Here is a 27287-nt window from a genome sequence, read left to right as displayed (position 1 = left end):
CCTACCCCTTGACTGTTAAGACAATGTTGGCATTTTAAAGCTCACTACCTAATTTTACATATTTTGTAATGCCTCATTCCAAGTGACAAACATTCCAGCGAAATTAGAGGGGGGGGGGGGGGTATCCTGCATACCCAGTCTATAATCCAGCCATGGTAATGCATGTACGAAGCAGCAGATGTCACATCACAGACTGTAGCATGATGTACTGCAGTACCCATAATGCAAGACAGTATGGCATTATGGGTGCTGTAGAACATGCCTCACACACACTGGGAGTAAGACACACTAGGATAAAAATCGAACCATTTATTTATTAATTTGACCACCGAGCAACAAATAATCACCAATCCTGAAATATTTGGCCTCATCAGCCAGCCAGTGCAACAACAGTTACATTTAGATCAGTCAGCCACTACAAGGTTCACAGGGGCTTTAGAGTCTTGCACACCAGGGTTGGTATTCAGTGTCTCAGTGTATAATTACTGATCTGGGATCAGTTTTGCCTTTCAGATCATAAGACCGAGGGGACCGAATGCTAGATCAGCACTTCTACTCAGACCCTTGTACGTACAGAACCAGCTTTTTTTTTGAGTGTTTAGTATCAGTACAGATATCACACAATACATGAGTCCTTTACAAGAAAGACCATGAACTGATGGACAGATATATTTGTCTTTCAGGGGTTAAGTCCACTGGAAGATAAGCAATAAGCATGAGGCTGTGGAAGGAAGTCAGCATTGGTCAAAAGAAACAGTCCTTTCACTTTCAAAACTTGGGTTTGCTTTTGAACAAAAATGACTGCAATCAGTGGGGTACATTGGGTTCGATTGAGGTGTACGTCATTTATTTTTGGTTGACAAAACAATGGCTTCTTCTAGGAATTGATCGAAAATAAATCAGCCTGCGTTGAAAATATAAAATAATTACAAAACAAATTGTTCTAGTTCCGTATCTCAAAATGGATGGTGGCATATTGTTGTTCTGCCAAAGGTATGCTCAGGTTGGATTGTTAGAAAAATCACCAGCATTCAAAAATCTTTCAGAGAGCCAGTTGTAGAGAACCTTGGGACGTGTAGTCCTTTACGCCTGGATGGTGCTCTTAGAGAACAGTGGGACGTGTAGTCCTTTATGCCTGGATGGTGCTCTTAGCGCTAAAAGCCAGGTAATACACCAGGATGCCAATGAGAGCAGCCATAACCTCAGTAGGCACCCACGGGCCGTTCCACGCTCCCTAGAATAGACAAGACAAAGCCGCAGTTAGGAAGGAATCTCAGATGAGAATGAGGTACACTAGGAGTTTCCAATTTTCAAATTGTATTGTGCGTAGAAGACACATCCATAAGTGGTGATCGGTATTCATTGGTTATGCTCTTCACAGACTCACCCTGTGATCTACATTGACAGAGAAAAGGGGCTGGATGGATTCTACATCCTCGTTGTTCCTCTGGGCCTGGATAAAACAAACAATACAAAAACAGACAAACATTTGCATATGGCTAAAAGCTACAGTATTTCTTTAATCAAATGGCAGGGGCACAAACAGACAAGCATGAATCCACCAGGGTTCCTGGTAGCCTGTAAATGACAGCGTTCAGCCAATAAATACAAAAATAAGAAAAACGTTGATAAGTGTTGCCGGCCAAATTGTCCGTGTGAGAAAAATAAAAAAATCCATTGTGAAATGCTTGTTATTAATTTATGTAAAACACCAGTGGATATGCTCCAACTTCCAAGGCAAATATAATTCATAGGCTAATAAATCTTCAAGCTGCTTGGAAAAGTTTCTATCTTTACTTACACAAAAGACTTGAGATCCTAATAAAGGGAGGGGCAAAATTGGCGAAGAATGTGTTGATTATCCCTGTTTCCCATGTGCACGCCGACAGGGTATTATTTCACACCCCCATAGGTAAGATCAACACCCCCCCCCCTCCCCCAATAGGTAAGGTCAACACCCCCCCCCCCCCAATAGGTAGGTTCAACACCCCCCCCCCCAATAGGTAAGGTCAACACCCCCCCCCCAATAGGTAAGTTCAACACCCCCCCCCCCCCCAATAGGTAAGTTCAACCCCCCCCCAAGTAAGTTCAACCCCCCCCATAGGTAAGTTCAACCCCCCCCATAGGTAAGTTCAACCCCCCCCCCCATAGGTAAGTTCAACCCCCCCTCCATAGGTAAGTTCAACCCCCCACCCCCCCCAAGTAAGTTCAACCCCCCCTCCATAGGTAAGTTCAACCCCCCCTCCATAGGTAAGTTCAACCCCCCCTCCATAGGTAAGTTCAACCCCCCCTCCATAGGTAAGTTCAACCCCCCCTCCATAGGTAAGTTCAACCCCCCCCTCCATAGGTAAGTTCAACCCCCCCCTCCATAGGTAAGTTCAACCCCCCCCCCCCCAATTAAGTTCAACCCCCCCAAGCAAGTTCAACACCCCCCCCCCCCCCCAAGCAAGTTCAACACCCCCCCCCCCCCCAAGCAAGTTCAACACCCCCCCCCCAAGCAAGTTCAACCCCCCCCAAGTAAGTTCAAAACCCCCCCAAGCAAGTTCAACCCCCCCACCCCCATAGGCAAGTTCACATCCCCCACAGGCAAGTTCAACCCCCCCATAGGTAAGATCAACATACGCCCCCCCCCCCCCAATAGGTGAGATCAACATACGCCCCCCCCCCCCCCAATAGGTGAGATCAACATACGCGCCCCCCCCCCAATAGGTGAGATCAACATACGCCCCCCCCCCCCCCAATAGGTGAGATCAACATACGCCCCCCCCCCAATAGGTGAGATCAACATACGCCCCCCCCCCAATAGGTGAGATCAACATACGCCCCCCCCCCCCAATAGGTGAGATCAACATACGCCCCCCCCCCAATAGGTGAGATCAACATACGCCCCCCCCCCCAATAGGTGAGATCAACATACGCCCCCCCCCAATAGGTGAGATCAACATACGCCCCCCCCCAATAGGTGAGATCAACATACGCCCCCCCCCCAATAGGTGAGATCAACATACGCCCCCCCCCAATAGGTGAGATCAACATACGCCCCCCCCCAATAGGTGAGATCAACATACGCCCCCCCCCAATAGGTGAGATCAACATACGCCCCCCCCAATAGGTGAGATCAACATACGCCCCCCCCCCAATAGGTGAGATCAACATACGCCCCCCTCCAATAGGTGAGATCAACATACGTCAAGTCACGACCCCACAATAGTTTAAATTACAATAAACATAACATTTGTTCACATCATCCAGTAGAACTGTAAAATGGCTTTGGAAATAAGTGCTTTCATTAAATGCATAGCGCATGCCTTGATTCACAGGAGCGTTGTAAAATAAGCTCGCTCTAAATTAACCTGCCTTAGCGAATATTGTTTACAGTGCCTTTGGAAAGTATTCAGACTCCTTGACTTTTTCCACATTGTTACGTTACAGCCTTAATCTAAAATGAATTTTAAATATCCTCAGCAATCTACACATCTACATGACAAATCGAAAACAGGTAAAGAAGTTCTTCCAAATATATTATTATTAAACAGAAAAACCTTATGTACATAAGTATTCAGACCTTTTGCTAGAAATTGACTCGAAATTGAGCTCAGGTGAATCCTGTTTCCATTGATCATCCTTGAGATGTTTCTACTCCTGGATTGGAGTCCACCTGTGATAAATTCAATTGATTGGACATGATTTGGAAAGGCACACACCTGTCTATAGGGTCCCACAGTTGACAGTGCATGTCAAAGCAAAAACCAAGCCATGAGGTCGAAAGAATTGTCCGTAGAGCTCAGAGACAGGATTGTGTCGAGGCACAGATCTGCAGAAGGGTACAACAAAAATGTCTGCAGCATTGAAGGTCCCCAAGAACACAGTGGCCGCCATCATTCTTAAATGGAAGAAGTTTGGAACCACCAAGACTCTTCCTAGAGCTGGGGCCCAGCCAAACTGAGCAATCAGGAGACAAGGGCATTTGTCAGGGAGGTGACCAAGAACCCGATGAATCCGTTCTGCTATGGAGATGGGAAGGACAACCATCTCTGCAGCACTCAACCAATCAGGCCGTTATGGTAGAGTGGCCAGAAGGAAGCCACTCCATAGTAAAAGGCACGACAGACCCCTCTCAGAACAAGATTCTCTGGTCTGATGAAACCAAGATTGAAGACTTTGGCCAGAATACCAAGTGTCACGTCTGGAGGAAACCTGGCACCATCCCTACGGTGAAGCATGGTGATGGCAGCATCATACTGTGTGGATGTTTTTCAGTGGCAGGGACTGGGAGACTAGTCAGGACCGAAGGAAAGATTAACAGAGCAAAGTAGAGAGAGAGATCCTTGATGAAAACCTGCTCCAGAGCGCTCAGGACCTCAGACTGGGTCAAAGGTTCGCCTTCCAAAAGGACAACGACCCTAAGCACACAGCCAAGACAACGCAGGAGTGGCTTCGGGACATTTGACAAAAGCTGGATCCCTTCTCACCATGACCCCCCGCCCCCCAGGTTGTTATATTATACAAATGTATTTTGAAGTTGTGTTTTATTACTGTGTAGGTGTTCTTCTAGGCTAAATGTTTGTTTTATTTTAATTCATTTATAATTTATAGCAGGGATGAAGACAACGGGTAATGTTTTGCTTTTCAATATAACCTGTCATGTTGGTATATTTTAACTTTACAGGCTAATATCTATTCTGTTAAGATGAATGACAATAATCTAAATGTGATTTTAAACACTGTAGGTGGACAGCACCCAATGTATATGGACATTTCTCAAACATCTGGTCAATTAAAATCTTTCCGGTCACATTGTCCAACGCCAAAGTTTCCCAACAGAATCCCTGGAATGCACCTACCTTATGCAGACAGCACTTGTGTGTGTGTGTGTGTGTGTGAGAGAGACACTATAGGGCCTACCTTGCGTAGAGAGCTGTAGGACTCCTCATCAAAGAACTTGACCTGGTATGTACCAGAGCTGGCCTGTTTGTGGGGCATGCTCCAGGACACCTGAGAAACAGAAAACATATGTCATACAGCTAAACACTCAAGTTGCTCTTCATAAGTGCGTATTGGACATATAGGGGCGGTTTCCTGGACACCGATTAAGCCTAGCCCTGGCCTATAAAGCATTTTCAACTGGGATTCTCCATTGAGCATATTTGTTTTAGTCTGGGAAACAGCAGTGTGTGTATGACCAGAGCCATGTATTACCTGGTACTTGCCAACATCCTGGCCTCTAGTCACAGGGAACTGTCTTCCATTGACATCAGCATACAGAGCCACACTCTGTTGAAGGAAGACACACATTTTTTTTTATTATTATTATTATGTATATATATATATATATATATATATATATATATATAATATATAAAAACACATATATAAACTATATGTAGTTTGATAACCACAGTACCTGGGCTCCATTGGCACAGGCCAGGCTGAGCTCCACGATGAATACGGACTCAGAGGAGATGACGGCATCAGAAGTGGTGTAGGCAGAGGGTGTAATCACAGGGTCTGAACAGCTCTCACCTAAACAGACAGCAAAAACGTCTTTATTCGAGATTTATGGTATCAAACATTGCAAAACATGAACACATTACTTGTAAAGATAGTCAACTCGCTAGCAAATTCTCATCAGTTAGCTACAGATGCTAACTAGCGAGCTAAGAGCTACATTTCCTTGACGTTAAGTAATTCTCTGAAATTACTTACCCGTGCACAGGCATACAAGAGCAAGAAACGCTGCTATTCTGGTCATCATGGTTGATTTATCAAAATGTGTTAACACGACTAAGAATTGTTGAACTAGTTATTTCGAGATATCACCAATTATTACAGCCACGTCTTCCTTCAAAAACCCTTTCAGACCGGTGCGCTGTAATGACGTGTACTGTATCCGCAGGATGCATTATGGGAACGTGACTCTGTTGACACGTCACCTCTCACTGATAATATATGAAATGTCTTTATTATAGGCCATTAGAATAAACTCCTAAAACAAAACCATACTGCATGATGGTACATTTATATTTAATCCAAAATCACAATTTAAAAATAGATGTACCAATCTCAGATCGGCTCTTTAAATAAACATGTGAAGGTTATTTAATTCCAGGTAACAGATACTCTGTGTTACTGCATTCCTTGAATTTGCCTGCTCTGATGTCGAGATCGTTCCTTTGTTACAACTTGTATTGCACTGAAATTGATTTATTACCAACTGCTGCGCAATGTTTTAGGTCCTGACTTTCCCCTGAAAACAAAGTAACACAAGTAGGCTTAGATATACATTTTTATTTGATCAATAAAAATGCTAATTTCATTAATCCAGCCACAGCTATAGTATATGAAACCAAAATAAATCCCATTTCATTTAGCAGGTTAATGTGCTCCGTTTACTCTAAATTTCAACCACTAAGTTAAGAGACAGTAAATACCCAGTGTACAAAACATTAAGAACACCAGCTCTTTCAATGACATAGCCTTCACCTGGTCAGTCTATGATCCCTTACTGATGTCACCTGTTAAATCCACTCCAATCGTTGAATATTAAGGGGATAAGACCGGTTAAAGAAGGATTTGTAAACCTTGAGACAAAGATTGTGTATCTGGGCCATTGAGAGTGAATGGGGAAGACAAAAATTGTAAATGCCATTGAACATGGTATGGTAGTAGGTGCCAGGCACACTGGTTGAGTGTGTCAAGAACTGTAACGCTGCTGGGTTTTTCATGCTCAACAGTTTCCCCATGTGTATCAAGAGTGGTCCACTACCCAAAGGATGTCCAGCCAACTTGAAATAACTGTGGGAAGCATTAGAATCAACATGGGCCAGCAGACCTGTGGAACAATTGAAAACTTGTGGAGTCCATGCCCCGACAAATTTAAGACATTCTGAGGGTAAAAGGGGGATTCAACTCAATATGGTTTGTACACTCAATGTAGGTATTTGTGGCACAAACACAAAGGTTGTTTTTTAAAACAATAGAGATATATGCACTTCTGGTTTACAATTATGATTTTCCCAACCTTAGATGCACTATGCAGAAATCTCTCCGCCATTTCCAGGTTGCTAAAATTCTAATAGTTCACCTAATTAGTAGAGTGTAGAGAATCATTGTACCATCTAATCCACTGTGAAATATATTTTCCATAAACAAAAATATTTTATTTCAGCTGGTGTACAAAACCAAAAGTAAAAGTCGCAAAAACAAATTTAAGAACTGGAAGCATAGAAATAGAACAGATCTACCGCTTTTAGACTAGCTTTCAACGAGAATTAGATTTATAACATTTCTACGTGAATTTGGTCAGGTCGCCCAAAAAGTTACATATTGCAGCTTTAAGGCAAATTAAAGAGTACTTAAATTGATTTCAAAATCACAAAAGGCAATTGGTAAATCATAAGACTTTGATATCTGTGGGAAAGATACATCTGATAGTCACAGATAAACCCTCTTTTTACGCTGCTGCTACTGTTTATCTTATATGCAGTCACTTTAACTATACATTCATGTACATACTACCTAATTAGCCCGACTAACTAGTGCTCCCGCACATTGGCTAACCGGGCTATCTTCAGTCACTTTAACCATATCTACATGTACATACTACCTTAATAATAAGTCTGACTAAACGGTGTCTGTATGTAGCCTGTCTTTTTACTGTTGGTTTATTTCTTTACTTACCTATTGTTCACCTAATACCTTTTTTGCACTATTGGTTAGAGCTTGTAAGTAAGGATTTCACTGTAAGGTCTACTACACCTGTTGTATTCGGCCACGTGACAAAAACTTTGATTTGAGACAGAGAAAGAGGGATACCTTATCAGTTGTGCAACTGAATGCATTCAACTGAAAATTTAACCCAACCCCTCTGAATCAGCACTTCTACCCGCCAGGCTACCTGCAGACGTAAAGCTAAGCGCTGGACTGCGAGAAGAACATAAAACAGTCTATAATATTTCAGTACCGTAAGAAACATAACCATTTACACATTCTTTTCTACTGTACGATACATTGTAATTAGGAAAATAGGTGGACAGTATAAAATATAAATCACATAAACACATCTACATATAATACGTTTAAGTGGAGCTAGAGGTGTTGCTGTCTAGGCCATCATGTCCTGGGATGTAGGATGAACCTAGCAGAGAGTAGCTATAAAGTGCTGCAGTTAAATGCAAGAGACAGATCCTAACTGTTACTACTTCACTACAGCATGTTAGTACAGATGCAGTTTGAGCCTCCTACTTCCTTTGTTTACGCTCAAATGTTAAATGTGCTTCAAACAGCCAGGGAATGGTTATGGAAAGACAAAATGGTGTTACATTGAAAAAAACATTGAAATACACAGACATGATTGAATGAATTAAAGGCATGCAGAGGGGAAGATGACATGGTCCCGTGTGGCTCAGCTGGTAGAGCATAACACTTGCAACACCAGGGTTTTGGGTTTGAGTCCCACAGTATGAAAATGTATGCACTCACTACTATAAGTTGCTCTGGATAAGAGTGTCTGCTAAATGACTAAACTGTACAAACGTAAAGGGATGAATTGGTCTGAAAGCGGTGTGTGTGTGTGTGTGTGTTTACAGGAAAGACTGAACCGCTCAACAGAGGAGCATTACTATGGAAATAAACATGCACAAACACACACCCACTCTCTCATACGGCACACAGTTGTTCAAATATACGAGACACACCAAGGATTTGTATGTTATCCAACAGCATTGACTTGATGTGTGTGGTCGAAATTTCGCGTTCAGAGCTCGCTGGTGAGAGGCCCCTTGCTCTGGATGTTTCTCATGATCGCCTGAACCACCTCAGAGGTGGTGCCCTGCCCCCCGATGTCAGCTGTGTGCAACTGCAAGAGAATAGTAAATACTGTGATACCAATCACATTGTCTGCTTCGGTCGACATTCAGAGGTTAAATATTTCACAATGTTGACAACAGAAATAACACAATTGTTGTTCTACATATTTCTTTCAGAATATTCTGCAACATCACAACATCATCCCCTGTACAGGTCTCAAAATGACTATCCATCACACCTAACTAGAGGATGCTGGTGGGAGGAGCTATAGGGCTCATTAAAATGGCCATCCTCCTGTAGCTCCTCTCTGCAGACACCTCAAAGAGGCATTCTACACGGGTAATACATCAGTAGGTACATTAGCAACATTTTGAACACTAGAAGAGACTCTATAGAGAAGCATACATTTGATTACAGGTTGGACTAGAGAGTGTCAAAGATGAATTTGAGAAATGCCAAGCTATATTAACATAATTTTAAAAGAAAACGCTCTTTATTGGCCTGTGCTCTGTTGATAATTGGCCAGACCGGTCTCTCAGGAGGTGAGCAGGCTGTCAGGTGAGAGTACTGGGCAGGTCAGGTGAGAGTACTGGGCAGGTCAGGTGAGAGTACTGGGCAGGTCAGGTGAGAGTACTGGGCAGGTCAGGTGAGAGTACTGGGCAGGTCAGGTGAGAGTACTGAGCAGGTCAGGTGAGAGTACTGAGCAGGTCAGGTGAGAGTACTGGGCAGGTCAGGTGAGAGTACTGGGCAGGTCAGGTGAGAGTACTGGGCAGGTCAGGTGAGAGTACTGAGCAGGTAAGTGTATTGCGCATAGTGACAAGTGTGCAGTGAGGTGAGAGGACTTGACTTACCCGAGTCTCGTTCATGGTCGTAAGGACTGCATTCCTGATCATAGTGGCATAATCGTGGAGCCTGAGACACACAAAGTCGACCGCAATTCAGATTATACTGTACATACACATCGTCATGGTTTAGAAACATCACCTTCATTAGACTATGCAAGGTGAACTCACTTGAGGTGATCTAGCATCATGCAGCTGGCCAGTAGCATGGCTGTGGGGTTAGCAATGTTCCTGTCAGCAATACTCTTCCCTGTGTTCCTGGTGGCCTGAGAGACATATAGAGAAAGAGCATATTGCGAGATCAATGATATATATAAAGTATTCAGACCACTTTACATTTTCTACATTTTGTTAAGTTACAGCCTTATTTTAAAATGGATTAAATTGTTTTGTTTTTTATCCCCCTCATCAATCTACACAAAATACTCCATATTAACAAAATAAAAACAGGTTTTTATACATTTTTGCTAATTTATAAATAAAAAATGAAATATTACATTCAGAATGGGATCGAAACATTGTCTGTTGTTGGGGCATCTCAATAAATCACTGTGGAAGCATAATATTATATTAACAGAGTTGTGGACACTACAGGTGCCCAGTGGACTGACCGTTTCGAAGACAGCATAGTCACGGCCATAGTTGGCCCCTGGCACCAGCCCTGGTCCTCCCACCAGGCCAGCACACACATTGCTAACCACATTACCATACAGGTTGGGCATCACCATAACGTCAAACTGCTGGGGCTTAGACACTAGCTAGGAAATGAAAGAGGGATAGGTTAACAACAAAAATAAGCATTAGTAACACAGACAAAACAGACTTAAAATATATTTAAAAGCAGGGATAGGACCCTTCTTTGCCTGGTCCCAGATCTGTTTCTGCCGTCTCGCCAAGTGCCAACTCATGGCAATATCAAAGACCGCAGGAGTTGGTGAGTCAGCGCAAACCGATATGAGACCAGGCTAAAACCTACTGGTGTGCCTCTATCATAAAGAGAGCATTGATTTTCATACCTGCATGGTAGTGTTGTCGACTATCATGGCGTCGAAGGCAATGTCAGGGTATCCAGCAGCCACCTCTCGACAGCACTGCAGGAACAGACCATCTCCCAGCTTCCTGTAAAGGTGAGAAAACAGGATGTTCAACAACACCTTGGTTGTAATATATGTAATGTATACCAGATAGTACTCAGACCTATCTATCCAAATGTAATGTATATGAAAAAACTATATCTTGCTAAGTAACTACTGTTATTTATTTTTTAAAGTACCACGTAAAAGTACCACAAAAAAAACCTTGTCCTCCGAAGAGGTGTATGGGCAAATAAAAATATATACAGTACCTGTCAAAAGTTTGGACACACCAACTAATTCAAGGGATTGTCTTTATTTTCGCTATTATTATGGCAAGAAAAGCTCAAATAAACAAAGAGAAACGACAGTCCTTCATTCCTTTAAACATGAAGGTCAGTCAATCCGGAATATGTCAAGAACTTTGAACGTTTCTTCAAGTGCAGTCGCAAAAATCATCAAGCGCTATGATGAAACTGGCTCCCATGAGGACCTCAGATTTCATCCCAAATAAATGGTTCACAAAGTTCAAGTAACAGACACGTCAACATTAACTGTTCAGAGGAGACTACGTGAATCAGCCCTTCATGGTTGAATTGCGCAAAGAAACCACTACTAAAGGACACCAATAATAAGAAGAAACCACTACTAAAGGACACCAATAATAAGAAGAAACCATTACTAAAGGACACCAATAATAAGAAGAAACCACTACTAAAGGACACCAATAATAAGAAGAAACCACTACTAAAGGACACCAATAATAAGAAGAAACCACTACTAAAGGACACCAATAATAAGAAGAAACCACTACTAAAGGACACCAATAATAAGAAGAAACTTGGTTGGGCCAAGAAACATGAGCAATGGACATTAGACCGGCGGAAATCTGTCCTTTGGTCTGATTAATCCAAATTTGAGCTTTTTGGTTCCAACCACCGTGTCTGTGAGACGCAGAGGTGAATGGATGATCTCCGCATGTATGGTTCCCACGTGAAGCATGGAGGAGGAGATGTGATGGTGTGTGGGTGCTTTTCTGGTGACACTATCAGTGATTTATTTAGAATTCAAGGCACACTTAACCAGCATGGCTACCACAGCATTCTACAGCGATACGGCATCCCATCTGGTTTGCACTTAGTGGGAATATAATTTGTTTTTGACAATGACCCAAAACACACCTCCAGCCTCTGTACGGGCTATTTGACCAAGAAGGAGAGGGATGGAGTGTTGCATCAGATGACCTGAGCTCCACAATCACCCGACCTCAACCCAATTGAGATGGTTTAGGATGAGTTGGACCGCAGACTAAAGGAAAAGTGCTCAGCATATGTGGGAACTCCTTCAAGACTGTTGGAAAAGCATTCCTCATGAAGCTGGATGAGAGAATTCCAAGAGTGTGCAAAGCTGTCATCAAGGCAAAGAATGGTTATTTGAAGAATCTCAAATATATTTTGATTTGTTTAACACCTTTTTGGTTACTACATGATTCCATATGTGTTATTTCATAGTTGAGGTCTTCACTGTTATTCTACAATGTAGAAAATAGTAAAAATAAAGAAAAACCCTTGAATAAGTAGGTGTGTCCAAACTGGTACTGTACATTGGTTGCATTCTGACTGTACCCTTCTTCTGGAAGTGTGCACTTAACTTGTTCACTCCACCTCATGCTTTTCAAAGCATTGAAATAGCGTACGCATGGGCTAGGGGGCGGGGTCAGTTTCCACCATATTTGTTACACAAATGTTTTCTTTAAACATCTATGAGGCGGAGTGTACGAATGCACACTTTGGAGAAAAGGGTAGAGAATTGGACCGTAGCCCCAAAGTACTCAGAGTGTGCGTCATTATAACACACATCTAGTGGAATACATAAACACCTCACTGACTGACTGACCTGACCTGCCGTCCCTGACTAAATGACCTGCCGTTCCTGACTAAATGACCTGCCGTCCCTGACTAAATGACCTGCCGTTCCTGACTAAATGACCTGCCGTCCCTGACTAAATGACCTGCCATCCCTGACTAAATGACCTGCCGTCCCTGACTAAATGACTGACTTACATGATGTTGGCCTTGTGAACTGCAGTGACCCTCTTGCGACCTTTCTCCCGGGCCAATTTAAAGGCATACTCAGCGATTCTCAGGGAGTTAGTCCGGGTGATGATCTTGAGACACTCCACCACCCCTGATACACTCTACAGCACAAAGGGAAGGAGAGAGGGATGCTAACGCAGGTTATTTACAGCAAAGAGTGGAAATGGAAAAACACAAAGGGATGAGTTGAGGGAGTAAAATTGCGTGTCTGCCTGTGTGCGTCTAACCTCATGCTCCAGACTGCTGTACTCTCCCTCAGTGTTCTCCCTGATGATCATGATGTCAATGTTGTTGTGGCGAGTCTGAACTCCAGGGAGGGATTTACAGTGCATGACGTTGGCATACAGGTCCAGACTGGTGCTGTGGGACAGAGAGACAGAGATGGGGGAGACAGTGTAAGCTGACAGGACTGGACAGAGAGATGGAGGAGACAGTGTAAGCTGACAGGGCTGGACAGAGAGGTGGAGGAGAAAGTGTAAGCTGACAGAGAGATGGAGGAGACAGTAAGCTGACAGGGCTGGACAGAGAGATGGAGGAGACAGTGTAAGCTGACAGGGCTGGACAGAGAGATGGAGGAGACAGTGTAAGCTGACAGGGCTGGACAGAGAGGTGGAGGAGACAGTGTAAGCTGACAGGGCTGGACAGAGAGGTGGAGGAGACAGTGTAAGCTGACAGGACAGAGAGGTGGAGGAGACAGTGTAAGCTGACAGGGCTGGACAGAGAGATGGAGGAGACAGTGTAAGCTGACAGGGCTGGACAGAGAGATGGAGGAGACAGTGTAAGCTGACAGGGCTGGACAGAGAAAGCCACAAAAGACCATTTGGGATAGAGATCGGTGCCCCGTTAGCAGCAACAGAGCACTCAAGGAAGAGGTCCTCTGTCTTTTTTAAATAAACGATTGGATAAAAACCTTTACTTACCGGAGGAGATTGTTTCTGGACTTGTGGGAAGCAGGCAGGGTGTGGAGGGTCTCAATGTTACCTACAAACACACACACAAAAACACAAGCATGCTGACTGTTTTATAGGTATTCTATAGAACAGTGTTTCCCAAACTAGTCCTGGGGCCCCCCTTGGGTGCACATTTTGTTTTTTGCCCTAGCACTACACAGCTGATCAAATGACCAACTCGTCAAACTTTGCTTATTTGAAATCACCTGTGTAGTGCTAGAGCAAAAACCAAAATGTATACCCAGGGGGGTGGGCAGGACCGAGTTTGGGAAAGAAACCATGCTATAGAATACAGACACACAACTTATCATATGACACAGTGAATGACACAGCTGCAGTTAATGGACAATACGATTAAATAACTAGAAGCTGCCTACAATTTGAGTACAAAATCTCTTCAGTACTTCTCCCATAGAAAGTGCCTCCACATTCAAGTGCATAATGGGTGGACTGGCAGCCTTTTTTTTAACCTTTAGGCAAGTCAGTTAAGAACAAATTCTTATTTTCAATGACGGCCTAGGAACCTGTTCAGGGGCAGAACAACAGATTTATACCTTGTTAGCTTGGGGATTTGAACTTGAAACCTTGCGGTTACTAGTCCAACGCTCTAACCACTAGGCTACCCTGCCGCCCCATTGCAAATGTGCCCATGAGGTCACCAGTCACATTGCCAGGGTTAGAGCTTCCAAGGCCGTCCCATGGATTTTACAGTTTCTCCTACCTTTGAGGGCCACTCCGTTACGGCGGATGGCTGTGATGGCGTTGTTGATGTCATCCTCGGTAGCTGAGCTGACATTCACAACCTCAAAGTCCACAGGTACACAGCTGAACCTATAGAGCACATTAACACAATATGGGAAGGACAATCCAACGACTCAGTCATTCTACCTCAACTCATTTGTTGTACTGTACAACTATGGGCATGAGACATATTGATGTCTATAAGCTGTGAATATCCTGTTATGAACTTGGAACAAGGTAGCCACTCACTACCATTCGCATTTAAAGGGATACTTCAGGACTTGGGCAATGAAGCCCTTTATCTACACTGAACAAACATTTAAACGCAACATGTAAAGTGTTGGTCAGATGTTTCATGAGCTGAAATAAAAGATCCCAGACGTTTTCCATAGGCACAACAAGATTATTTCTCTCAAATGTTGTTTACATCCCTGTTAGTGAGCATTTCTCATTTGCCCAAAAAAATCCATCCAATTTACAGGTCTGGCATATCAAGAAACTGATTAAACAGCATGATCATTACACAGGTGCACCTTGTGCTAGGGACAATAAGAGGCCACTAAAATGTGAAGTTTTGTCACACAACACAATGTCACAGATGTCTCACGTTGAGGGAGCGTGCTATTGTCATGCTGACTGCAAGAATGTCCACCAGAGCTGTTAACAGAGAATTGAACGTTAATTTCTCTACCATAAGCCATCAACGTAACTTCCTTCACACTGGATGCAGAGACAAAAGAAATGTATCCATTACTTCATCTGACTCTGGGCAAGTAGATAAAATCCTGAAGCATCTGTTAAATAAACTGTTAAATGAATTAACTGTTATAAGTGTTTATAAGCCATGAATGCTATAACCAGTTATAATACAATAAGCAGACCTTAAGAGCTCCCAGGCACATATTAGTGGCTATGTGTTTATAAGATGTTGATGAGGTGCGAATAACAGCTTATAAACACGTTATAGACTGTTATAAAGCATATTTGACTGACCTGAAGAGCTCCTTTACGTGATTGAGCAGTTCTGGTCCAATACCATCTCCAGGTATCAGAGTTACAGTGTGTCTGCCACCATACTTTGCAGGAGGGGGCTGAAATGCACACATTTTTTTTGTTATCCTTGCACACTTTTCTGTCAGAGTTACCAGGCTGCACCGAAAGCAAATCAAACTATGGTTGTGTTCCAATGGTGTGAATAAGGCGTGTTGTGTAACGTGGGAATGTGATGAACGGTGATGCAATGCAACGCGGTACTTACAATGATTTGTCCCTATTAGTTGTAGAAACGGCCGGAAAAGCAGAACAATAGGGTGAGAGATTAGCAAAGCACCCGAAAACAAACAGTTGCCCTACACCTCAAATTTCTAGCTCATTAATGATCCCGTCTCCCTAGAGGGGAGTCTTGGATCAGGTTACAAATGCTCAGCCTAAAGGTGACAACGGAGTTAGTTAGCTAGCCAATTTTGTCACACCAAATCAACCAAACAATAATAAATACCAAGCAGAAGTGTCTAGAGCTCCATCTGAAATGTTTAAATCTGACAGAGTGGCAGTGTGAATCTTGTGCTGCTCATAGTAAGATACCTGGGTAGGCTAGCTACATCACCAGTACCATGCCTCAAGTAGACATACTTGATAGCAAGCAAGCCTTGTGATTTCTGACAGTCAAGTGTACTAGGCAACTCACCATGTGCCTAAAATGCACATTATAAACTGGTTGGTTCGAGCCCTGAATGCTGATTGGCTAACAGTCGTGGTATACCACGGGTATGACAAAACATTTATTTTTAATGCTATAATTACATTGCCAACCAGTTTATATTAGCATTAAGGCACCTCGGGGGGTTTGTGGTATATGGTCAATATACCACGGCTAAGGGCTGTGTCCAGACACTCAGCGTTGCGCATAACAACTGCCTTATTGTTTAAGTAAGAGGCCTAGCTACCCTGATCTCTGCACACTCTGCCAGACAGCTGGCTACTGTGACCTCTGTCTGACAATCAGACTGTGATCTGTCTGGTTCATAGTTAGATTAATGCCATACATTGGCTTGGAAAATTTCCTCACACAAGCTCTACGAGCCAGAATATTGAATAAACTTATATTTTAACAGTTGTCTGTGTAGTTGGTCCTTTTGGCGGTAGGAATGTGAGACAATATATCCACAGGAAAGTATAATTAAATCACCTTATCAAAGTGCTGGTAGTGTGTTCACATTTCTATTACCTGAAGCATGTGCAGAACCATGTAAACAAGTATGCATCAGTGGTGTGCATGTATTTTCATATTGTGCCCATGCATGAGGTGATAGAAATCTGAACACACTACCAGAGCTTTGAAACGTTGATTTAATTATACTTTCCTGTGACTATATTGTGACAACCCTGGGTTTATAAGCGCGGAAATCGACCCTGCCGCACGAGCGTGCTTTTGCGGAACAGCCGATAGCGCGCCGGACCTCGGGCTAGAAGGTCGAGGGTTCGAGACCTGCTCCCTGCTGTTTCATTACAATATTGTCTCACATTCCTACCTGCAAAATGACCACCCTAAAATGAGTTAACATTTAATTGTATTTAACAGTCTGGCTTTTATTTAACGCTAATTTCTGCCTGAAGTATAATTCAACGCAATTCCACATCGGGTTGGTTTCCATGTAACTGTACTCTCTGCACATTCACAAGATCTAGCTACAGTAGGCCTACTCAAACCACCACAGATAGCCTATCTGATGCAGGTTCCAAGATGGGCACTCACTACTGTTGACTTCTCTCTGCGACTGCTCACTGTGGCTCCAAATACCTCAGGAAAGAACAGGACAGGGCGTTAGATAACTCAACTTGTGGTTCACGTGGTCGGTGAGTCCCTTTGGGTCTTTCTAGAGATAAGCAACAATACAGTATACCGTATGCATGTCAAATGAGAAAGTAGCAATGGGAGGGATATTGGTTATCACTGACAGTGACATGCGCTTCTTGCTAATGCTAACCAGAAATGACCTTGTATTATAGCCCAGAAACACAATTTCTCTCAATCATGTTGTATGTAGTTTATTTGCCATCATAACTGTGAATCATAAAACTCGGTCTTACTTTTGCTGTCGTTGCCAACCGTCCACCCCAAATGGGTTTAATGATTTTGGACATTGATATCACTGCACTGGAGGCGGCCATTTTAACGGAATCCGACTAATGCCGTTAACGCGCATCTGCTCGTGCACATGCTACAGAGAGAAGAATCGATAGAGTTCCTATTATAACATTATTGTATTATTAAATGACTAATAATTATTAGTATTCTAATTCCCAATTCTATGGAATAATATTGCCACATTAGAGCTCAAGCTGTTCATAAGACAGTTTACCATATAATTGTGTAATCTATTCTGCCTCCGTAGTATAGTTTATGTAATTAATTGGGTGGTGATATCCCCCCCCCCCCCCCCTCCATCATAACATGAACAAAATGTATGACACGAGGCACCTTAATGAGTAACCAATGATTTACTGTATGTACTGTATATTCATGGGAGTAATGCCGTGTTTAAAACAACTGTGATCTCGGAAATCGCGGACTTCCGACTTCAGTGTGTTCAAAACTAGGAACTCGGAAAAAAATCTAACTCGGTTACTCCTGTCTCTTTCTGGGGCTCAGACGTTCCGACCTGAAAATCACTGACTTTGTGATTTGAATTCGTATTTTTCCGAGTTCTGAGTTCATTTGAACGCGGCATAAGAGTGGAAAGACGCATGCGCGCAGACTCGAGGCTGACGTCACAGAAAATGAAACGCTCAAAACTAATCAGCAAGATTGCACGCTTGAAGAAATTAAGATAATTTCTACGTGCTTGTCGTAACTGGAAAGATGCAAACACTACAAACGCGGAACTAAGCCTCCCAAATCATATTTTAGTGTCCAAGTTTGTCTTACCAGGAAAGGTGAATTTTCACGAAGGAAATCTAGATGAGTTTGCCTTGGAATAAATAACAGTGGGTGTTTCCTTTTTGCTCTCATTGCAGTGGGCGCCTTTCCACTTTTTGCCTTTGTCTTGTCGAATGCATCTCGAAATAACTATCTTGCTTGCCAAATTGTATCATTGATAGAGATTCCTGTAATTTGCTCAAGTATCCTTTTAATGTTTTCAAACATTGTTGCTTCAATGAAACTGCCACGAAATTACCAGAAAGCCCATGTTCTTTCTAACATGACTATTATTCTCATTGTTTTCTGTAGCACTACTTGCCGGTCTGTCTGCCTTTAGCTTCTGAAGAAAATAAATCATGAGATTGGCAGGTAGGAGTGTGTCTTGTCTGTGAGAGTGTGTCCAGCTGTCTTTTTAGTTGTATCTAATGAATGTCATGTATTGTTGTTGCTGAGAAAGAGCCTATTCTAATGGAATTTGTCTGTGTGCCAGGGCCTCTGCGAGCTGTTGCTGTGCTGCTATTGGTGGGCCTCACCTGGGTGTTAGCCAGCTCCATACTTGGAGGGGACAGCAACTTGGTGGTCAAACACTTCTTCAGTGGTAAGACGGCGACAACCTTACTGTCTGACGTCTAGCCCCCACAATAGTACAGTGCCTTCGGGAAATATTCAGACCCCTTTACTTTTTCTAGATTGTTTTACGTTACAGCATTATTCTAAAATTGATAACATATATTTTTTCTCATCAATCTACACACTACCCCATAATGACAAAGCAAAAACATTTTTATTTTTATGTTTGAATGTATAAAAAAAACATACCTTATTTACATAAGACTTAAATTGAGTTCAGGTGCATCCTGTTACCATTGAACGTCTTGGTGGTGTTTCTACAACTTGACTGGTGTCCACCTGTGGTTAATGCAACAGGACAAGGACCTTAAAACTAATTCCAGATCGGTGGGTCCCCTGCAGGACAGTTGCGCTATAGTAGCCTAATGCGATTAGCGTAAGGTTGTAATTAACAAGACCATTTCCCAGGACGTAGACATATCTGATATTGGCAGTTGCTATTACAGTGAAATAATACAATGCTATTGTTTGAGAGTGCACAGTTTTTAACATAAAGCTATTAATAATCAAATTAGGCACATTTGGGCAGCCTTGGTGCATTTTGAACAGAAATGCAATGGTTCATTGGATCAGTCTAAAACGTTGCACATACACTGCTGCCATCTAGTGGCCAAAATCTATATTGCACCTGGGCTGGAAGAATACATTATGGCCTTTCTCTTGAATTTCAAAGATGATGGTACAAAAAACGGTTGGCTTTTTCTTTGTTTTACCAGATCTAATGCATTCTCCTACATTTCTTTCACATTTCCACAAACTTCCAAGTGTTTCCTTTCAAATGGTACCAAGAATATGCATATCCTTGCTACAGGCAGTTAGTTTTGGGTATGTCATTTCAGGCGAAAGAGACGTGCGTTGTGCATCCATGCAACACTCACACGACAGCCTATCAACCAAACAACCGATCAGTTGGTTGAGGTCAGCCCTAGTTGACAATCTAGCGATCCCACATTCTTCCACAAAGTACAGCTAGCTAAATAAAATTCATAGTCAACACCAAACAATGAGAACCTGTCAGGCTGCTAATGTATAATACATGCAATGGGTATTGTTAATCTAAAATGAGTAATTCAATGTATACCTGAAAACCTGAAGTCGCCATCCCAAGTTTTAAACACAATAGCCTGGGGGATGGGTGCACCAAGGTTGGAAACCCCAAGGTTAAACAAAGCCTACATTATTGCTTGCCTGACCTTTGCCTTATCTGATGAATCTCAGTTCCTGCTGTTTCATGCTTATGAGAGCTCTAGGGTATGGAGAGAACCACATTAGTACATGCATCCATCATGCCAAGTGTCAACGTTGTAGGCTGGTGATGATCGTGTGGGGTATTTTTTGAATTCATTGCCAATCAGGTGCATCCCTTCATGGCAGCAGTATATCCATCTGCTAATGGATTTTTCAGCAGGATAATGCCCCTTGCCACAAGGCTAGGATTGTCCAGGAATGGTTCCACGAACATCAATCCAATTGAGCGTCTGTGGGATGAGATGGAACGAGATATTCGCTGTAGAGATGCACTACCAGAAAACTTGGCACAACTGTGGGAAGCATTGGAGTCAACATGTGCCAGCATCTGGACTGCTTTCAACACCTTGTAGAGTTCATGCCACAACAAATTGAGCCTGTTCTGAGGGCAAAAGGGAGTGCAACTCAATATTAGGAATACGTTTCAAATGTTTTGAAAGATAATTGTGTGTGTGTACACTATTTTAATAGCAGGACACTGAAGAGTATGAATTAGGCTGTTTGAGAAGGTTTGAATCCTAAGCAACCTGCATAGACATTGTTTGAAGTACAATAGACTAAAAATAGCTTTGACCTACTACAGTATCTGTGTGCTAAAAAAAACGGAGTAGGCATTGTGGCGCTCATGTGAATTTCCCTTTTTCGGCTTCAGACCAATGCCTACTTCTGACAGTTTTTAATAGGCTAGGGCTGGGAATTGCCAGGGACGTCACAATGCAATGGTTAAGGGCTTGTAAGTAAGCATTTCACTGTAAGTTCCTGTTGTATACCTGTTTGTTAACATTTGATCTGATTTGGAATACGATGTTATCACCACACTTAGTGCCGTCAGTATTTACACCCCTTGACTTTTTCCACATTTTGTTATTACAGCCTTAGAGTTTAAAATTGAGTAAATGTAGATTATTTTTGTCACTGGTCTACACACAATACCCCATAATATCAAAGTGGAGTTGTCATTTGACATTTTTATAAATGAATTACAAATAGAAAACATGTTTTTAACCCCTTTGTTATGGCAAGGCTAAATATGTTCAGGAGTAAACATGTGCTTAATAAGTTGCATGAATCTTTGAATAACTATCTTATCTCTGTATCCCACACACACAATTATCTGTGAAGTTCCTCAGTCGAGTAGTGAATTTCAAATACAGATTCAACCACAAAGACTAGGGAGGTTATCCAATGCCTCTCAAAGAAGGGCATCTATTGGTAGATTTATTTATAATTTTTAAAAAGCAGACGTTGAATATCTCAGTGGTGAGGTTATGAATTACCCTCTTGGATTGGGTATCAGTACACCCTCTCACTACAGAGTTACAGGCCTTCTTCCTAATTCAGTTGCCGGAGAGGAAGTAAACTGCTCAGGGATTTCACAGCGGCCAATGGAGACTAAAACAGTTAGTTTGAATGGCTGTGATAGGAGAAAACAGGATAGATCAACATTAACTCATATCTATATTTTCTACAGGGACAAACGAGGAGCCAACAGCTGGTATGTGAGAAGTTAAGACCATTATTTACAGTGGCAATCACAAAAAGTAATCCTTTTGGAACCTAAACCATTCAATGTCAGTGGGACAGTACTAATCTATGTCCCTCAGTTGAGCACCATATTCCCAGCTTGGGTACGCTTTCATTCTAATGTGCTAATTTGTGTGTCCTCTCCTCTTCCAGAGCCCAAACACCACAGGTACAAGTGTGGTCTGTCGGCTCCCTGTCCTCAGAAACATCTGGCTTTCCGCATCGTTTCTGGAGCCACCAACGTCATTGGGCCCAAAATCTGCCTGGAGGATAAGATGTGAGAATTATTGTACATCATCGGGGCCATCACACTTCTTACACCAATGTATCAATGTCACCACCAACCATCTCACCCTCTCCAGCTTGTCTCCGTTTTCTTTTATTTCTCATCAACTCTTTCTGACATCATATCATCTTAACCCTGAAGTTTGTCTGAAGAGCTGAATGCAAGTATTTGTCTTATTTTGCTTTCCTTCATTAGCCTGATCCCAGATCTGTTTGGGCCATCTTGCCAAAAATGACCGAAGGAGTGGTTTTGTCTGTAGCGTCTTTCTGTCTGTCTATGGTTGCTCCTTCATTGTCGGAGTGTAACAATGTATAGATGAACTCTTCAGGGGTTAGTTTCCTGAAAGTTTAGTAGCTCTAATCTCATCTTTCATCTACTGCCTACAATGAGTTTATGATCATCTTAAATCTAACCAGTAAATTATCACATTTTATTGTTCACATACACATATTTAGCAGATGTTATTGCGGGTGTAGCCAAATGCTTGTGTTCCTAGTTAGTACGTTAACCAACCCAGGTAAAGTGTTGGTACTTACGCTTCCTCCAATCTTTCCTTTTCTCTCCCTCAGTCTTGTCAGCAGTGTCAACAACAATGTTGGTAGAGGACTAAACATTGCTTTAGTAAATGGTAATTAGAATCATCTCTGACAAATTGTTCAAAGTTATGTTTCAAGTTAATTTGTGCAGTTGTGATTTTGACTTGACTGTTGCACAGATTGCTAACTTTAAATTAATTCATGTTTCTGCTCATCAGGGGTATCTGGAGAGCTCTTGGACACAAAATCATTTGATATGTGGGCAGGAGGTAAGAGGATTAAACACCTTTATACTGATGTCTATTTGGGGCATGTTCGTAATATTTAAATGAGTTTATTTTATACATCATTATCTTCAATATTTTCACTGAGGTTAAAAGTGGCTTCCCTCTACATATTGTTCAGTTAAATACAGGTATTTTTAAAATCTTTATTTATCTAGGCAAGTCAGTTAAGAACAAATTCTTATTTTCAATGACGGCCTAGGAACCGTGGGTTAACTGCCTGTTCAGAGGCAGAACGACAGATTTGTACCTTGTCAGCTCGGGGATTTGAACTCGCAAACTTTCGGCTGCTAGTCCAACGCTCTAGCCACTAGGCTACCCTGCCGCCACTTCATCCTACTCATCTGTCTTCCCATTCTCAGATGTTACTGACCTGTTGAAGTATCTCCTACCTTTACATGAGGGAACACTTGTGTTTGTAGCTTCCTTTGACGATCCTGCCACAAAGTAAGAGTCTAGCATGGACATTACTAAGTGAGCCCCAGTCCTGTGCAATGCTTTCAGCACTGTGTGGTTATAATATTACGCTTCATGGCACATGACTCACACACACAGCACTAAAGGGGTTGTTTTACAGTCACCACAATCTTGTAAAATGCTTAACAAAACCAAATTGAACATATTGACGACTTGTAAAATCTACCAGTCTATTCTTACAAATGTAAACATTACTAAGTGAAAATTATGTTTGGTGTTAAACTATACAAAAACGGTATGTTGTACTGTATGGCAGGGCTTCCCAAACTCAAAATGGACATTCATCTAGCTAGCCTACTTTACTGCGACTGTCTGTCTCCCTCTCCTAACACCCGCGGCAGATTAAATGACGAGGCTCGTCGTCTGTTTGAGGAGCTGGGTAGCACAGCAGTGAAGGAGCTCACCTTCAGAGACAGCTGGGTGTTTTTAGGAGCCAAGGGCATTGAGAACAAGAGTCCATTCGAACAGGTAGACTACCTTTACTTAAAGCCTAAACTATATATAATTTATACCGTATGAACAACGCAAGAGCGCCAAGCAAAATGGCTATCCAGCGTAGTTGCGTTGTTTATAATTGGATGTGCTTGTACATCTACGTGTGCATGAGATAAGGATACGTGACCTCTGTGATTACGCGTGATGACGTATCTGTACACTCACTGTTCTCCTCATAGCTCTGCTCGTAGCTCTGTCCATATTATAGCTACACTGTGTTATATCTATGGCTCTGTCAGTGTGTTTGTTCTGTAAAGCCTAATGTTCATACCCTCTCTCTCTGCCTGTGTCTCTCTCTCTCTCTCCCCCAGCGTATGAAGAACAGTAAGAACAGTAACAAGTACGAAGGCTGGCCTGAGTCTCTGGAAATGGATGGCTGTGTCCCCCTCCGTTCCCCTTCAGAGGGTTAAACACACTGCTTGTATCCCTCCCTTCCTCCACTCTTCTCAGATGATGCTTATGCCCTACATGGATCCAATGCTTTTAAATACTGGGAGTGTGCAAGACAAGTGCACACTTTGGGAGAAGGGTTGGAGAGTTGGAACGCAACCTGTTTCTAAGGACTAGCACCTTTTGAGAACGAAGGGCTCTAGTTCTAAGGACTAGCACCTTTTGAGAATGAAGGCCTCTGGTTCTAAGGATTAGCACCTTTTGAGAACGAAGGCCTCTGGTTCTAAGGATTAGCACCTTTTGAGAATGAAGGCCTCTGGTTCTAAGGATTAGCACCTTTTGAGAACGAAGGCCTCTGGTTCTAAGGATTAGCACCTTTTGAGAACGAAGGCATCTGGTTCTAAGGATTAGCAGCACAGATCTATCTGGAGAAACTGGAGCAGCAGAAGCATTGACTATGACATTTTGACTCGCCTCGATTTACAGGCTTCCTCACATTCCTTCTCTTTAATGAAACTTGTGGACGGACTGGGACCATACATTTCCCCCTGCGTTTCTATCACACCGGCCCTTTTCTGTGTCTCTCGGCACCCATTATTAGCCAAACGATCATTTAGACAAGCCCACATAATGGCCAGTCTGTCCCTAATGAGACTTTAGTATGGTATTGGTATTGCACGACTACAGTTGGATAAATGATGCTCTGTTACAATATCATGTAACTACAGGGAGGTAAAGACTCTTACAATACTTATTTTTTTTCCTTCACTTTTTGTTATTTTTGTCAAGTAACACGTGCTGAAAAGGACATCTTGTGTTGAGTGGACTGACTCACTGTCACAATGCTGGTAGCAAGCTGGCCTGATGGTTGATATGCTAACTTGTTGAAGCAACTGTTTGGACTTGACATTTGAACTAGGAATTGATTTAAGTGTTTGAGGCTTAATGTTCCTGGGAATGACCACGTAGGAGGACATGGATATTTCAGAGACCAAATGTTTGATGCACAGATAAAGGAACAAATTATGCTGGATAGAAAAAAAGAATATATTAAAGAAGTAATGTCTGTAAAACCCTGCAAATGCACAGGAAGAGGGCAGATAATGCTGCCTATATGAACGGAAATCGCGAACAGAATACAATTAGGATTCACTAGCAACATATTATTGCTGGTTGTTCTAGGAAGGATATTGTATGTTATGATAAATTAAAATGCATTAATATATATTTTGTATGCATAGTTTAATATATTAAATTGTAGATTTCAATCTAGTTGTGCTAGCCTGAGTGCCAGTCTGTTTGTTCCATCATGCCAACTTGTAGTCATATCAAACATTTGGCTTGACAAGGTGTAATGGAAGCACAAACAGATCTGGGACCAGGTTAAAGTGCTAATAACCTCCACCTTTTATGTGAGGGTTACCCTGGGGTTCGGATGTGGGGCTACACCAATGCCATGATTACTGTATATATGTGATTACCTTTGTATGCTTGCAATGCTCAGTGATGGAAAAGTACTGGGTAATTGGAGATGTACTGCTTTAGTTCTCAGGCTGAGAATTGTCTGCTGACAGTCACACAGCCTCAAGGCCGAGATAGTAGAGTGAGAAACCACAGTCTAGACATGTTTTTCTCATTTTAGATACTTTGTATAACAATGTTAAGATATGATTGACGGTAGGTTGTATAAAGAGTGTTGTCTCTTGTTTCGCCACACAGATGTTTACTATAGACTATTGAGGTATTCTGTATGCAAAACTGTCTGCAATTGCATTTTATTACTAAAGAGTTTTATACCAAGGTTTCTGTGTCATCTATCTTAAAGACTGATTGGTAAAGGAAACGTACATCACCCCAAAGGACCAACCAACATTTTCTGAAAGAGAACAGTGATTGCTGCACAGCAGTTTACTCAAATACATTCTGTCAAAATGTTCTGATCTTGTGTATTTAACTTGGAATAGAACTAGTCTAGAATCTTATAGATACTTCTTTTTACACTTCGTAGGCTATATTCATGGTTTGATTTCACACTAGAGTGGACTTCAGTGCCTAAAATATGATTGTACTGTTGGATAACAACACTATTCATGCTTTTACCTGTGTATCTCAGGCCTTGTCCTTACTGTTGTTTATTTGGATATTGTATTACTTTATTATAATTTTTTCAATTTGATAGGTATCTTGCGAATTTTGTTCTCTGAATTTGATTAAATATACACCACTTGTTACGTTTTCAATACACTCAAAACAAACTTCGCAGAATGTTTTGGTCCAGGAATAAGTGACTTACACAAAAAAAAATGTTGAAATATATAAATCTGTGTGTTCGGTTCAGCCTGAGGGCCAGTCTGTATGTGCTATCATGCCAATTCTTATGTCAATGATTGTCATGGCTTGACAATGAGCAATGGAGTTCGCAAGAGCGCAAACCATATACTGTTTTGAGTGAATTTTATAGGCTATCCTATAGGCTATGCATGTTTAAGTATGTATTTGGTCATCTGATTACTGCAATCTTCTTTACGGGTTGATGTAATGACAATGTGAACGATTGAAAAAGCTGATGTCAACTCAACGTACAGAAGACATTGTGATATAAAAGGCTAAACTGACCCTAGATCAGCACTGATGCTCTTGAGACATACAGTGCAGCCCTTGGTTCCCTCCTGTCCATTATCTTAAAATCGAAGCTGATCCTAGATCAGCACGTCTCCTCAGTCTTGTTACATGCAGCCCCAGATCTGTGGGAAGTCATGCATAATGCCCCCATCTGCATGCTCCATGAAGAATAGGAAGCAGTGTCATGCACCATGGACAGACAGCAGTCATCTGTTTAAACCCATTAGGGGGCGCCAAAAGACGGGGTTATTCAGTTCATTCTGTACTTGTGTGAGTGCCTTAACAGGGGTCTGCGGAATGGGAAGAAAATGGCCCCCTTTCACTGAGATCTCTTTCTTTGTCATGTTTTGTGGAATGTGACCA

The 27287-nt window shown here is 42.2% G+C and overlaps 3 protein-coding genes across 6 annotated transcripts; 1 reads left to right on the top strand and 2 right to left on the bottom strand.

Annotated features, from left to right (window-relative positions):
* Positions 1-294: 294 nt before the first annotated feature.
* LOC109908322 (translocon-associated protein subunit delta) lies at positions 295-5933 on the bottom strand. The gene is made up of 6 exons (XM_020506949.2): positions 5707-5933; positions 5405-5523; positions 5200-5274; positions 4906-4995; positions 1388-1453; positions 295-1234 (listed from the first exon to the last, which is right to left on the bottom strand). Exons 1-6 carry the CDS (start codon positions 5753-5755, stop codon positions 1130-1132), a joined length of 504 nt encoding a protein of 167 aa, XP_020362538.1. The 5' UTR covers positions 5756-5933; the 3' UTR covers positions 295-1129.
* A 335-nt stretch (positions 5934-6268) lies between these two features.
* LOC109908320 (isocitrate dehydrogenase [NAD] subunit gamma, mitochondrial-like) lies at positions 6269-18691 on the bottom strand. Of its 2 annotated transcripts, XM_020506943.2 has the most exons (14): positions 18439-18690; positions 17601-17731; positions 17266-17310; positions 15769-15780; positions 15504-15601; positions 14491-14600; positions 13740-13800; positions 13047-13179; positions 12787-12920; positions 10667-10769; positions 10262-10408; positions 9822-9916; positions 9660-9720; positions 6269-8857 (listed from the first exon to the last, which is right to left on the bottom strand). In XM_020506943.2, exons 2-14 carry the CDS (start codon positions 17679-17681, stop codon positions 8756-8758), a joined length of 1182 nt encoding a protein of 393 aa, XP_020362532.1. In that variant the 5' UTR covers positions 17682-17731; positions 18439-18690; the 3' UTR covers positions 6269-8755. The 2 variants fall into 2 exon arrangements, with proteins under 2 accessions (XP_020362532.1, XP_020362533.1); XM_020506944.2 differs by lacking the exon at positions 15769-15780 and having other exon boundaries at positions 18439-18691.
* On the top strand, positions 16977-26533 carry LOC109908321 (protein FAM3A-like). 3 transcript variants are annotated; one of them, XM_020506946.2, is made up of 10 exons: positions 16977-17366; positions 18742-18801; positions 18923-19030; positions 21782-21805; positions 21988-22111; positions 22690-22748; positions 22875-22925; positions 23303-23387; positions 23759-23885; positions 24224-26533. In XM_020506946.2, the coding sequence occupies exons 2-10, from the start codon at positions 18789-18791 to the stop codon at positions 24320-24322; spliced, it is 690 nt and encodes a 229-aa protein (XP_020362535.1). In that variant the 5' UTR covers positions 16977-17366; positions 18742-18788; the 3' UTR covers positions 24323-26533. The 3 variants fall into 3 exon arrangements, 2 of the variants coding, with proteins under 2 accessions (XP_020362535.1, XP_020362534.1); XR_004203726.1 differs by lacking the exon at positions 16977-17366 and adding an exon at positions 18254-18497 and having other exon boundaries at positions 21782-21851; XM_020506945.2 differs by lacking the exon at positions 16977-17366 and adding an exon at positions 18259-18497.
* The last annotated feature ends 754 nt before the right edge of the window (positions 26534-27287 follow it).

The sequence above is a fragment of the Oncorhynchus kisutch genome, linkage group LG17 (assembly GCF_002021735.2).
Source record: "Oncorhynchus kisutch isolate 150728-3 linkage group LG17, Okis_V2, whole genome shotgun sequence".
Classification (NCBI taxonomy): Eukaryota; Metazoa; Chordata; class Actinopteri; order Salmoniformes; family Salmonidae; genus Oncorhynchus; species Oncorhynchus kisutch.
This window is presented reverse-complemented; position numbering and strand designations above follow the sequence as displayed.